At 38.3% G+C, this 15531-nt stretch overlaps 1 protein-coding gene across 2 annotated transcripts in view; it reads left to right on the top strand.

The window, feature by feature from the left end:
• NEK11 (NIMA related kinase 11) overlaps positions 1-15531 on the top strand; it is a 163523-nt gene that overhangs the window by 51886 nt on the left and 96106 nt on the right. For both annotated transcript variants that reach the window (XM_059663988.1, XM_059663989.1), the window contains exons 5-6: positions 9447-9511; positions 10492-10618. In XM_059663988.1, coding sequence (XP_059519971.1) covers positions 9447-9511; positions 10492-10618 — 192 coding nt within the window. The remainder of the gene's footprint in view (positions 1-9446; positions 9512-10491; positions 10619-15531) is intronic.

Genomic DNA, 15531 nt, shown 5'->3' with positions numbered 1-15531 from the left:
AAATCTGGTACCCTGGCCGGTGTGGCCCAGGGGTTTAATTGCTGGTAAAGGGCACGTACCTGGGTTGCAGGTTCAATCCCAGGCCCAGGTTGGGGCACATTTGGGAGGTAACCAATCAATGTGTCTCTCTCCCATTGACCTTCCTTCCTTCTTTCCTTCCTTCCTTCCTTCCTTCCTTCCTTCCTTCCTTCCTTCCTTCTCTCTCTCTCTCTCTCTCTCTCTCTCTCTCTCTCTCTCTCTCTCTCTCTCTCTTCCTCTCTCTCTCTTCCTCTTCCTCTTCCTCCCTCCCCAAAATTCTCTCTAAAAATCAATGGAAAAAATATCCTCAGGAGAGGATTAACAAAAACAAAAAAAAAAACCCAAAAAATCCTGAAGTCTGCTTCATTTAGGAACCCAAATATTTTGATATATTTGGTTCTACTTAGTACTAGTTAAAATAAAGAAGTTTAAAATAATCCCTAAGAGAGAGGATTTAATTTTTTTTCAAATCCTTCAAAATTCCAAGAAAGCCATTAAATGAAGCTTAAATATTTGGATATTTATGAATCTGAAATACCATCCTTTGATTCAGATTACAAATGATGGTGCTTCTTATTCATTATATTATTATAACCAATTGTAAAGTTTTTATATATAAATAAGAAATTTTCAATTTTTGTTTATTAAATAATGATACATTAAAAATAAGGCCTAACTTCAGATTGCTGTTAGTAAACTAGCAGAGATAAAACATGGACCCAAATAACTCTAAACTGTGTGTCATTGTGAAACTACAGGATTGAGAACCTCTCCCATGTATGTTATGGTCCTGGGTAAGCTACTTAACCTCTCGGAGCCTTTGTTTCCTCAACTATAAAATAGGGATAATAATGGGATGCTCTCTGCTTGTTTATAGGGCTTTAGGGAATATGCATTGAGATACTATACATTTAAAAGTTTTCAAACTGTTAAGCCCCATGTAATGTTGTTGTTTCTGGTTGTAATTCAATGTAGAAGTGAGGGCATAGCCACCAGAAGGGCTAAAAAAACAACAACAACTCTTGACAATAGCAAGTGTTGGCAAGGATTTGGAGCTACTGGAACTCTCTTACATTGCTGCTAGGGTGTAAACACTTTGGAAAAATGTTCAATAATAACTCCAAAGCTAAACATTCAAATACCTTGTGACCCAGTAATTCTGTTCCTCAGAAAGAAAATGAGTACCTGTGTCCAACAAAAGACATGTACAAAAATGTGTATAGAAAGCTTATTTTTAATAGCCCAAACACTAAGAAATGTCATTTACAGCAAATGGTTAAATAACTTTTGGTATTTTCAAACAATGGAATTTTAATGTGGAATAAAAACAGAATACACAGCCCTGGCTTGGTAGCTCAGTTGGTTAGAGTGTTGTCCCAATATGCCAGGGTTGCAGGTTTGATCTCTGGTCAAGACACATATCAGAATCAACCAATGAATGCATAAATAAGTAGAACAACAAATCAGTGAGCTCGCTGTCTCTCTCTCTCTCTCTCTCTCTCTCTCTCTCTCTCTCTCTCTCCTTTTCTCTCTAAAATCAACAAATTAAAAAAATTATTTTTAAAAGTTGATGTAATTCTAAAAAAAACAACAAAAACAAGAATAACAGAATACACAATTGATATAAATCTGAGAGACATGATGTTGGGTGAAAGCAGCAGATGCAAAGTAGTGTGAACATATGACTCTGTTTGCAGACCAGAAACTCCCCTTATTCTCAGGCCTGTAGACTCAGGCTGAATTACACCACCCACTTTCTTGGATCTCCAGCTTGCTGATCTCGGACCTTCTCAGCCTCCATAATTGTGTGAGCCAGTTCCTCATGATAAATCTGTCTCTGTCTCTGTCTATCTCTCTCTCTATCTCTAGCTGTAGCTCTATCTATCTCTATCTATCTCTTATAGGTCTGTTTCTTTGGAGACCCCTATTACAGTGTAGCAGCAGAGGAGATGAAGAAGATCCTAGAAAAACTAAGAATGATGTTACAGAAGAAATGAAGATATTTTTTTGACTCCTTTGGAGAATTCTTGTACTTACTATAATTTGGTTTATTTATACATTAATAATATTCTAAATCCATACACTCATAAATAATAATGTTGAAACTGTGAATATTCACAGTTCATTAAAAGCTATCTTGAGAATGTAACACAAACTCCTTCCTCCCCGTGGGCTTGAACCTCTGGTGCACAGACAGCTCTAAGTTTCCTTAAAGGTGTTTATGTTCTGAGGCTCATTACTGACTCCCCCAGGATTCCTGGGCTGGTCCAGTATTTGAGGGACTTTGGAACCTTGGATAAAACTAGAACCCTATTCTCTCTGAAAGTGCAATCCTATAATAGCCTTTTCCCTCTTTGGTCCAATCAGTTGTCTAATCTGAAACATCATCTTTTCTGGAAGCCACAGCAGAATTGGGCGAAAGGGAACTACCTGGGGACAGAGACAATGTCTTGTTCATCTTTTTTCTTTTTTTTCCCCTGTGCTAACACAGAAACCACAAAACAAAGCAAACAAACAACGCCCCCTCCCCAAATAATTTTTGTTGAAGTTCAGTTAGCCTAGATTTTAAAAAAATGAACAACAGCCTCTATGCAGAAAACCCATTTTCTGGTGACATTGAGGCTTCCTGATCTGGGTGCTTTCACAGGGGAGCAGAAACCAGGACCAAGACACCTTTCCGGAGGTGACTAGCGTCCCACACACCTCCCAGCCAGTTCTGTGTTGGAATGGTTAAATATTCCCGGAAAGGTGGCATGAGGAGGTTATTTTTAATGTAGTGAGACTCCCAGGGAAAAGCCCTACTTGTGAATCCAGGTCAGGAAATATGTCAGAAGGTGGAGGTCTGCTACCTTAGGTTTGAAGATGGAAAAGCTAAGGAAGTTGTGGGGTCGTGTTACTGGAGATTCCTGCTTTTGCCTGGTACCCATTTCTTGAGGATGTTCTCAGGGCACTTTTTTCAAGGAGACTCCACCCCAGTGCCAGGTATAGGCAACTCTTTCTGTGTTGGCAATAGCTACGTTGGAGGAGGACCCGACTCTACCCTTGACTTACAACACAGAGGGCTCCTCCTGGTCATGGGAGCCACAGCAACAATGAGGAAGCCAGACAGGTGCCTCAGAATCTAGGACGAAGGCCAAGTGGCAGAGACAAGCCAGGCAGCTGCCCGAGCCAGGCATCACCCAGGAGTCCTTGCTTGTGCCAGCATCTTTGACAAGGAGAGTTTGAGATCCACCCTGAGACCCTACAACCTAAAGGACAGACTTTTAGAGAAGGGAGCCGATGTGTCAGAAACTATTAAGGGCTTCAGGAGAGATGAAGGGTACATTGTCCATACCTTCTCCACAGCCCTGCCTCGGGTCGGGGCCCTGAGAAACACCTGCTCTACCTATCTCCACAGACTGTTCTTTACTCTGCTGTGGTTCTGAAGGCGAGAGGGTGTAGAAAATGGCCTGGTAGAGGAGATGGAAGCAGGAGCTCTACCATGTGTCTGAACACAGGTTCCATCTGACCTTAACCAGGTCACACTTAATTCTCTTGGGCATCATGAGAGGGACCCACCACTTCCATAGAAATGGCGTGAGACATCGGAGATAATGGATGGAGAGCTACTTTGAACTTTTTAGAAGGTAGATGTTCTCTAAGTTGCCTATATTACTTGTCGCCTTGTTATTTCTTATATTTGATTTTTATATGCTTCAAAGGAAAGGATATTAACCACGTAGATGATAAGACTTCCTTGCTGGAGGAATGCTAAAGGGACTGGTATAAAAAGAAGAAATAAAAAGCTCAGAAAGAAAACAGCCACACACACACACAAAAAGAAATGGCTACAAACAAGTACCTTTCAATAATAACTTTAAACGTAAACGGACTAAATGCTCCAACCAAAAGACATCGAGTGGCTGAATGGATAAAAAAACATGACCCATACATCTGCTGTCTACAAGAAACCCACCTCATTAGAAGGGACTCACACAGACTGAAAGTGAAAGGATGGAAAAATATCTTTCAGGCAAATGGAAAGGAAAAGAAAGCTGGGGTAGCAATACTTACATCGGACAAAATAGACCTCAAAGTGAAGGCCTTAACAAGAGATAAGGAAGGCCACTTCATAATACTAAAGGGATCAATACAACAAGAAGATATAACCCTGGTAAACATATATGCACCCAATGTAGGAGCACCCAAATTCATAAAAAAACTCCTGGAAAATATCAAAGGAGAGATCGACAACAATACAATCATAGTAGGGGACTTTAATACACCATTGACAGCACTGGATAAGTCCTATAGACAAACAACCAGCAAAGATACAGCAATCCTAAATGACTCACTAGATCAGATGGACTTAATAGACATCTTCAGAACACTTCACCCCAAAGCCAGAGAATATACGTTCTTCTCAGGTGCTCATGGGACATATTCAAAAATAGACCACATATTGGGTCACAAGCAAAGTATCCCCAAATTCAAGAAGATTGAAATCATAAAAAGCGTCTTCGCAGACCACGATGGCATAATATTAGAAATAAACTACAATAAAAACAACCCAAAATACTCAAACACCTGGAAGCTGAATAGCATGCTACTAAATATTGATTGGGTTACCAATGAGATCAAAGAAGAAATTAAAAACATCCTGGAAACTAATGACAATGAAAACACAACAATCCAAAACCTATGGGACACATTGAAAGCAGTCCTGAGAGGGAAGTTTATAGCTCTACAGGCCTATCTCAAAAAACAAGAAAAAATGGTAGTAAATCATCTAACTCTACAACTCAAAGAATTAGAAAGAGAGCAACAAGAAAACCCCAGAGTGAGCAGAAGGAAGGAGATAATAAAGATTAGAGCAGAAATAAATGACATAGAGACCAAAAAAACAATACAGAAAATCAATGAAACCAAGAGCTGGTTCTTTGAAAGGATAAACAAGATTGATAAACCTCTAGCCAGACTCACCAAGAAGCAGAGAGAGAGGACCCAAATAAATAAAATCAGAAACGATAGAGGCGAAATAACAACAGACCCCACAGAAATACAAATGATTGTTAAAAAATACTATGGGCAGCTTTACTCCAACAAACTAGACAACCTGGAGGAAATGGACAAATTCCTAGAAAAATACAGCATTCCAAAACTCAATCAGGAAGAATCTAAAAATCTCAACAGGCCAATAACTATGGAAGAAATTGAAGCAGTCATCAAAAAGCTTCCATCAAACAAAAGCCCAGGACCAGACGGCTTCACAGGGGAGTTTTACCAAACATTCAAGGAAGAACTAAAACCTATCCTCCTCAGACTACTACAAAAAATTCAAGAGGAAGGAACACTTCCAAGCTCATTCTATGAAGCCAGCATCACCCTAATACCAAAACCAGGTAAAGACAACACAATGAAAGAGAATTACAGGCCAATATCCCTCATGAACATAGATGCCAAAATCCTCAACAAAATCTTAGCAAATCGGATCCAGCAGTACATCAGAAAGATCATACACCATGACCAAGTAGGATTTATCCCAGGGATGCAAGGATGGTACAATATCCGCAAATCAATAAACGTGATACATCACATAAACAAATTGAAAGAAAAAAACCACATGGTCATATCAATTGATGCAGAAAAAGCATTTGACAAAATTCAACACCCATTTTTGATAAAAACTCTCAGCAAGGTGGGAGTAGAAGGATCATACCTCAACATAATAAAAGCCATATATGACAGGCCCACAGCCAACATCATACTCAACGGACAAAAACTAACACCATTTCCCCTAAGAACAGGAACAAGACAGGGATGCCCCCTCTCACCACTCCTGTTCAACATAGTACTGGAAGTGTTAGCCATTGCAATTCGGCAAGAAGAAGAAATAAAAGGCATCCAAATTGGAAAAGAGGAAGTAAAACTGTCCTTATTTGCAGACGACATGATATTATACATACAAAACCCTAGAGATTCCATCAAAAAGCTACTAGACTTAATACATGAATTTGGCAATGTAGCAGGATACAAAATTAACCCCAAGAAATCTGAGGCATTTCTATACACCAATAGAGAACTTTCAGAAAGAGAGATTATAAAAACAATCCCGTTTACCATTGCACCGAAAAAACTAAGCTACCTAGGAATAAACTTAACTAAAGAGGTAAAAGACCTCTACTCAGAAAACTACAGGACGTTGAAAAAAGACATAGAGGAAGACATAAACAGATGGAAGAACATACCGTGTTCATGGATTGGTAGAATCAACATCATCAAAATGTCCATACTACCCAAAACAATCTATAAATTCAACGCACTTCCCATTAAAGTACCAACAGCATACTTCAGAGATCTAGAACGAACTTTCCAAAAATTCATCTGGAATAAAAAAAGACCCCGAATAGCTGCAGCAATCCTGAAAAAGAACAAAGTAGGTGGGATCTCAATACCAGATATCAAGTTGTATTACAAAGCCACTGTTCTCAAAACTGCCTGGTACTGGCACAAGAATAGGCATATAGATCAATGGAATAGAATAGAGAGCCCAGAAATCGGCCCGAACCAATATGCTCAATTAATATTTGACAAAGGAGGCAAGAACATACAATGGAGCCAAGATAGTCTCTTCAATAAATGGTGCTGGGAAAATTGGACAGATATATGCAAGAAAATGAAACTAGACCACCAACTTACACCATACACAAAAATAAACTCAAAATGGATAAAGGACTTAAATGTACGACAGGATACCATAAAAATTCTAGAAGAATCCAAAGGCAAGAAAATCTCAGACATATGCCAAAGCAATTTCTTCACTGATACAACTCCTAGGGCACTTGAAACTCAAGAAAAAATGAACAAATGGGACTACATCAAAATAAAAAGCTTCTGCACAGCAAAAGAAACCATCAACAAAACAACGAGAAAACCCACTGTGTGGGAAAACATATTTGCCAATGACATATCTGATAAGGGCCTAATCTCCAAAATTTATAGGGAACTCATACAACTTAACAAAAGAAAGATAAACAATCCAATCAAAAAATGGGCAAAGGACCTAAATAGACACCTTTCAAAAGAGGACATCCAGAAAGCCAAGAGACATATGAAAACATGCTCAAAGTCACTAATCATCCGAGAGATGCAAATCAAAACAACAATGAGGTACCATCTCACACCTGTCAGACTGGCTATCATCAACAAATCAACAAACGACAAGTGCTGGAGAGGATGTGGAGAAAAAGGAACACTCGTGCACTGCTGGTGGGAATGCAGACTGGTGCAGCCACTATGGAAGACAGTATGGAGTTTCCTTAAAAAACTGAAAATGGAACTCCCATTTGACCCTGTGATCCCACTTCTAGGAATATATCCCAAGAAACCAGAAACACCAATCAGAAAGGATATATGCACCCCTATGTTCATAGCAGCACAATTCACCATAGCTAAGATTTGGAAACAGCCTAAGTGCCCATCAGTAGATGAATGGATTAGAAAACTGTGGTACATCTACACGATGGAATACTATGCTGCTGTAAAAAGGAAGGAACTCTTACCATTTGCAACGTCATGGATGGAACTGGAGAGCATTATGCTAAGTGAAATAAGCCAGTCAATAAAGGAAAAATACCACATGATCTCACTCATTCGTGGACAATAGAGACCATTATAAACTTTTGAACAATAATAGATACAGAGGCAGAGCTGCCTCAAACAGATTGTCGAGCTGCAGCGGGAAGGCCGGGGAGGGTTGGGGGGCAGGAGGTAGGGGGGTAAGAGATCAACTAAAGGACTTGTATGCACGCATATAAGCATAACCAATGGACATAAGACACTGGGTGATAGGGGAGGCTAGGGGACTGTCTAGGGCGGGGGGATAAAATGGATACATATGTAATACCCTTTGTAATACTTTAAGCAATAAAAAAAAAACAAAAAAAAAAAAAACAAGATTTTCCCCTAAAGAAAAAAAAAAAGAAAAAAAAAAAAAAAAGACTTCCTTGCTGGAACTATTTTTGCTTTCTGTAACCACAAAGTCAATAAAAGAGACTTAAAAAAAATTCACCAAAATATTTTGATAGCTGGTCTGTTGCATAGAATTTTTTATTCTATCACCATGGCACCAGCTAGTTCTCATAACTGCTTCCTAACATATTGTTTGCCTTTTTCTTAAAATATCTAGTACTGAATAATATATTCACACACACATGAGGGCTATTAATGTATTATTATCTGTAACTCATCTTCTATTGTCTGGCCTAGGAGTCTTCAGTAAGTTTCTCTTGCATGTATTACTTATTCCCATTGTATAGTAGCTGGGTTCTGGGTAGGCTCCCTATATCACTATTCCAAAATCTAAACCCTTAGACTGTTTGACTCCTTGGGTACTTGTAGCTGTAAGAGACCAGTACCCTCTCCTTGGATCTATCAACAGCTGCAGGGACCAAGTGAATCAACTTAAGATGCTTTTAATTGCAAGTAACAGAAGCAGCTTAAAAAATAGATTATATATAACAGACTATAAAGCTTTGTGATAACTAGTCTAAAACTGAATATATGATTACTGGATATAATACTATGTAGATCATGCTACCAAATCATAGTAGCATCTGGCCTGTTGAAGTAGTTGAAACCATCTCATTTTTCCCCCAATTACACGTTCTCCTGACTTGAAACCTGGTTTTTAAAAACTCTCTTTCCTTAGGGAAATAAGAAATTGTTGTGGCTTTGTTGCTTTTAAACATTTAAATATATATCTTTGGGAATATGTATTTATGTGTGAATTACTTCACATACACCCATATATATTTTTAATTTTTTATTTATTAATAGAGAGAGAGAGAGGCAGAGAGAGAGAGAGAGAGGCAGAGAGAGAGAGGTTGAGAAAGAGAGAGATTCATTTGTTGTTCTACTTATTTATGCATTCATTCATTGATTCTTATATGTGCCTTCATCCTGAATTGAACCTGCAACCTTGGTATATTGGGACGATGCTCTAACCAACTGAGCTAGCCTGCCAGGGCCACCCAAATATATTATGTGTAGTAAGATTTTAAAATTTCACATTTTGCATGAAATTGTATATCCTTTTTATTCTTTATTGATTAAGTTATTACATGTGTGTCCTTATCCCCCCCTCCCCCGTTGCCTTCCTCTCCCTCCACTCATGCCCTCACCCCCCTGGTGTCTGTGTCCATTGGTTAGGCCTATATGCATGCATACAAGTCCTTTGGTTGATCTCTCCCCCTTACCCCCACCCTCCCCTACCTTCCCTCTGAGGTTTGATGGTCTGATCGATGCTTCTCTGTCTCTGGATCTGTTTTTGTTCATTAGTTTATGTTGTTCATTATATTCCACAAATGAGTGAGATCATGTGATATTTAACTTTCTCTGACTGGCTTATTTCACTCACCATAATGTATATCCTTTTTAACTTTTTCTAGGAGGATACTTCATCGAGACTTAAAATCAAAAAATATATTTCTGAAAAATAATCTACTTAAAATTGGTAAGATTTTTAAAAGTATTTATTCTGGAAACATGGGAAGTATTCTATTTAGATGCTATCAACATATCAAATTGTATATAGTACCTAGGAGTATCAGAGAAAATGTTGGTTTATTTAAAATTCTCAAATTTTTGTTTTTATTTGGTTGGGGCCAGTTAAACCCAATTATTTTGTTTCTGATTATAAATTAAAGTATAAGACATTTGCTACATACTTTGTAGATTCAACTAGCATTTTTTGAGTTCCTGCTACATACCAGAGGCTTTGCAAGTGGTTCAACTTGTTTTTACTAGTTTGATTAGTTACTACAGGTTTTCCCTCTTTATTTTATCACAAAGCAATTGACAGTTGTCACACAGAATTAAAATGTTGATATAATGGCTTTGTTAACTTTAGTTCTCCTTCAGAACTATACCTCCACTCATAACTGCTACTGGATTGTTTAATCTGCAAGATGTTCTTAGAGAGGAAAGGTATAAGAGCATGTAGCTATTAGGCAAATATAGAGAAGCTGATGGATTCAAATTTTATAGTCATGTTCTTGAAAAGTCTCAAGTATTTTATTTAAAAATTTTCTTTATTGCAAATGAAGAACAAACTCTCCCCACCACCCGCAGATGAAATTGCAAGTCATTATATTCAGCTCTTTCAAAATCATTCTGTTTGTTGTTATTCAGACTTGAAATAGCTTTTTATTTAAAGTTGCTGGCTCTCCACAATTCCCCCCCCCCCAAAAAAAAAAATTGGTTTACATAATTTACTTTACTGGCTCAAAATCATCTTTCTCCTATAGGGCTTGTTTGTAAAGCTATTCACCAGCATTGTATAATGTAAAATATATCATATTCCTTTTCTTCCATTTAAAATGGTATGAATCATTGCATATTAAAATTGTCAAATTAGATACTCTGTTGTTAATTTCCAGGGCTGATTTTCATTGTCTTAAAATATTCATAAAGATTAATTGCTATTATTTCAAGGGGATTTTGGAGTTTCTCGACTCCTGATGGGATCCTGTGATTTAGCCACCACTCTAACCGGAACGCCCCATTATATGAGTCCGGAGGCTCTGAAACACCAAGGCTACGACACCAAGTCAGACATCTGGTGAGTGGGCAGTGGGCAGTGGGCAGTGGGCAGTGGGCAGGTCCAAATGACTTGTTCATCTGCTGTCCTGAGAGAAGGATGCGTTTTGGTTTTAGGATCATTTACTTACTACATCCGTTCACTTTATCCCTTGAGTACCTGAATCATTTTGTGACTAGAGTAAAAGGTCTTTTGAATTTGGAACTTGATATATTCCATTAAGTTGATTTTAAAGTATTTTTATTCATAGATTAATTGGCTGGTTTGGCTTTTTTCTTCTTGAACCACAAGGGAAAGTTCTTAATGAATAGTAAGCAATACATTTTGATAGGTTTCTGCTAGCCTATTAAATAAAGCATTTGTAATCCTAAACACTGTGCTTTATTTTATTTTAAGGTTAACTTCCACCTTTGTGGGGAATGTACAGCTTTGCTTTATTTTTCTCTTCTTGTTGCTTTTAAAATTTTTACTAAAGATGTTAGTCTTAAGGATAAACTTAAATTTAAAAATTCTGTGTTTTCAGTGATAGATGCATCTTAGATTTCTCCATTTCTCTGAGCTTTCGAACCCAAAGAATTTCTCCTTCCCAATCATGGAACCAATTTAAATTTCAGTGCAGAAACCATGTGGAAAATCGTGTTTGTTGTTAGCAATAGGCCCTATTTGGGAAAATTTATTTTCCTTTGAAAAGGAATCTTACATAATTCTTGTTAACGGTTAAAAGGACAAACTGGCTGAGAGCTTGTTAATTAAGTAAATAGTTATTATATGCAAATCAATTTAAATAGTCTGAGCTTTCAGAGATGAGCCACGTGAAAGATTGTGCCCACTCCATTTTTCTGAAGAGGCTAAAATAGCAAGTTGCCTTTTCTCTGGTTAAGGGAAGCACAGATGGGGGAGAATACTGTCATGATGAGGCCTGGCTATGGCAGATCCCCATCCATCCTGTCTCCTCAGTGCACTCTTGTGATTCATTCCTAGGTTCTTCAGTGGGTTTTTCACTGTTAGCTTGTTTCTGCCATGGTGGTCTTTTCCAATCCACCTCCCTTCTTGCCTCTATCACACCCTTCTCCCAGCCCTTCCAAAACAACAACAAAATTGACAAAAAACACAAAGGTCTATTCAGAGAAATGAGTTTCTTTAAATTTTGCTTTATTGATCATCTGCTATTTGCCAGTGACTGTGTAAAGGCCTTGGGGTATAAAATCAAAAGTAATAGGATTCCTGACCCTCAAGGGGAGACTTCTTGCTCTTGTTGGAGTACATTTCTCCAGATTGAGGAAACTAGTCTTGGGCTTTGGATTGAATTTGAGTTACATACCTATAGTTCTCTTCACACTTAATTGTTTTTATTATGATGATGCTGACTATTTAAAAATAGATTCAAATATATCATTTCATCATGATTTAAGATTACAACATAAACTGATGAACAAAAATAGATCCAGAGACACAGAATCACAGAACAGACCATCAAACCTCAGAGGGAAGGCAGAGGGGGGTGGGGGGTGAGGTGGGGTGTGGTGGGGAGTAAGAGATCAACCAAAGAACTTGTATGCATATAAGCATAACCAATGGACACAGACTGTGTGTGGGGGGGGGGCGTGGGAGCGGGGCGGGGGGTTTGAAGGTTGGGGACACTGGGCGGAAAAGGGACACATGTAATACTTTCAGCAATAAAGAATTAAAAAAAGATTTCATGGTATCTCAGGAAGATGTTACATGAAGTCATTTGAATTAAGAGTAAATTAATTTATGAAGCCCATCATTTAAGCTTTTGGAATTCCATTTAGCAAGAAAGCAGGCTCATTTCGACATGTATCTACAACTGCTTGCCAAGACGGGTAAGGAAACTTGGGCACCAGAACACACAGAGAGAAGGGTATAGCATAGAGTCTTTTTGTCCCAGTTGTGTGCCTTTTTTAAAAAAACAACAACAAAACTTCTCTTAGTATTGTGTAAAGAATTAGGAATATCAGATAGTATTGCTCTAATGTTTTAGGTTTACAAAAATGATACCTAAGGCAAAACTTAAAAAACTAAAACCTCCCAAATATGAAAATGCAGGAGAATTTTAATATATCTTTTGCAAGGTTAGCTCTCCTTATGGAGATTATTAAATATTCAGCAAATACAAGCTAAGGATTTATCACCATCCTGAGTCTGAATAACCACGTTCTTATGCATTTAGAAGTTACCTTAGTTTTATCTGAATTAAAACAAGCTTATCTAGTAATGAAATTTCTACTGCCAAACCCAAAGTGGAAAGAATAACAGAGAACTGTTAATTATAGTGGCAGATACATAAGTATGATGAATAATATTTGGGAGACACTTAGAAAAATTAGATTGGATGCGGTTGAAAGATTTTCTCTGAATCTCAGTATGTAGCAGCTGTTTACTGTGGAATATTTTCTTAGGACTGGAAAAACTTGTGAATAATTGACAGGTGTTTTGCTCTAGCACGAATAGCTATACATATTATATTTATAATGCTAAAAGAATATTGGTATAGTGCTAATTATATTTTCATCTGTTAATGTTTGCCCATATGTAAACTCATCCTCTCTTTGCAATCTGTTAAGCCTTTCGGGATTGATTTATTTATAGCAATCAAGTGCAGGAAGTCTCTCTATTAAAAGTGGGTTAGGTTCCAAAAGTTTATAAACAATTATTTAGAAAGTTAGGATAATTAGGTTCTCTGAGGACAATACTTGGAACATGGCTAATTTGTAGAAACAATTGCTGAACACTTTTTTTCTCCCACAAGAAAAATACTGTATATGAGTTATGTTCCTAGGCCAGCCCTTTAAATTGACTTAAACTATTAATAGTTAGAATTTATTATTTTGGTAGAGAAACAAATAAAGGAAAATACCATTGTGAGAATGGTACTATAATTAAACAGAACATTTCACTGTTGGTCTTATCTGTCTTGTAGTGAGAGGTCAACCAGATGGCTCTTTGATCTTGTGGTCCTGTATTCTTTGAGTGTTTCAAGTGGAGGGAATAGTAGTTGGAATAGTAGGGGTGTACTGTGAAGTTCTCCTGGTTTTGTTCAGAGATCTGGTATGGGGGTTGGCTGGGTAGGGGACCCTGGGTAGGAGTATAGTTCACACCTAACATTGTAGCCAGGCTTTGGTGATCTTGGGTAGAAATGTCAGACAAAGCTTAGCTACAGGTACAAGAAAATAGAGAGGAATCAGCAGCTTCCTGGCCTACCAGGACTAAGAAAGTATCCTTGCAGAAGAGCATTCCGAGTGGACAGGGAAAAGAGGACAGGGAAGAGACAAGATTATTGCCTTCCCTTTTCTACTGTACCATCCATGCTAGAAGACCGAGAATAAATCAAGACTCCCCTTCTCCCTCTCGCCTCTTAAATTCACTTAGTAACTGTGTGCTATTGATACTACTGCCTAGAAATGTTTTCAACCAATCTTCTCAACTTCCACTTCCATTGCTTCAGTCTATGCCCTTACTATTTCTCTCCTGGAGTTCTTTAATGTCGTTCTACTTTCTCTAGCTTCCTACATTCAATTCATCACCTACGATACAACCAGAGCAGAATTTCTAAAATAAGGAACTAATCACTTGACTTCTCAGCTTAAAATCCTCCAAGGGTATGCCATTACCTAGAGATAGTTAAGCCCCAAATATTTGGCATGGAAAGTAATCCTCATGTCTTTCCAGCTTCCCTCTCCTGCCACCAGCTTTCCACATGCGCCAAGATCTCCAGAGAACAAGCCTATTTTTTGGTGAAGGATTTAGGAAAGGGAGAAGTACAGGTCAGGTTGGCAGCAGTTCTGATAGCTAATGTGGGGCCAGCAAGTAGCTGGCTGCCAACAGCCCTTTCATCTGCCTACTGGTGAAGGAAACTCTGGAGCAAAAGAGCCTGTTTCTCTCACCTGTCACCCCTGAGGAGTGAGCACTGGTGTCATTATTTTCACTCAACAGAAGCTGAAGTAGGAAAACATTTCAGTCAGATGCAGTAGATCTGGGCATTAACATATTTTTTGAATGACTGGCATGAAATGATTAATACAAACTGCAGATGATATCAGTCTGGCCTGCTTAATTTTTAAAAAAGTCCCGAAACAGCCCTGACCGGTTTGGCTCAATGGATAGAGCTTTGGCCTGTGGACTCAAGGGTCCCAGGTTTGATTCCGGTCAAGGGCATGTACCTTGGTTGCGGGCACATCCCCAGTAGGGAGTGTGCAGGAGGCAGCTGATCGATGTTTCTCTCTCATCAATGTTCCTGACTCTCTATTCCTTTCCCTTCCTCTCTGTAAAAAAATCAATAAAATATATATTTTTTTAAAAAAGGGTCCTGAAACAACTGCAGCAGCAGAACTAGAAATAGCTACTCTCTCTTGAGTGCTTACTCTGTGCTTGACAGTCAGTGTGCTAAGTACTTATATACTTAATCTAAGTATATCTGTTACTACAAAATATGACTACTATATATAATTTTATAATCTGCTTTTTTTTTCACTTAGCAAAATGAAACCATATTGCTCCTGTCTTCAGTTCTTCCGTTGGCCAAATTCTTATGGTATGAAGGGCATGGGATCCCCACCAGGGAGGGAAATGAGATTATCTTCCTTCAAATATTGTAAAGCTCAATTGTGAAAGGAAATAGTCAGAAAGAGCTGGTATAAGCAGGATTAAATGCACCCAAACTTTGTTTCTCACATTTTATGGATTATCCCCAAAATATGATAGTATATTGGGATGATATGGTGGAAGTAGTGCTTTTCCTTTTCCTTTTAAATATTCTTTTAGCCCTAACTGGTTTGGCTCAATGGATAGAGCGTCAGCCTGTGGACTGAAGGGTCCCAGGTTCGATTCCAGTCAAGGGCATGTACCTTGGTTGCGGGCACATCCCCAGTGGGGAGTGTGCAGGAGGCAGCTGATCGATGTTTCTCTCTCATCGA

This window comes from Myotis daubentonii, chromosome 14 (genome assembly GCF_963259705.1).
Source record: "Myotis daubentonii chromosome 14, mMyoDau2.1, whole genome shotgun sequence".
Lineage (NCBI taxonomy): Eukaryota > Metazoa > Chordata > Mammalia > Chiroptera > Vespertilionidae > Myotis > Myotis daubentonii.
This window is presented reverse-complemented; position numbering and strand designations above follow the sequence as displayed.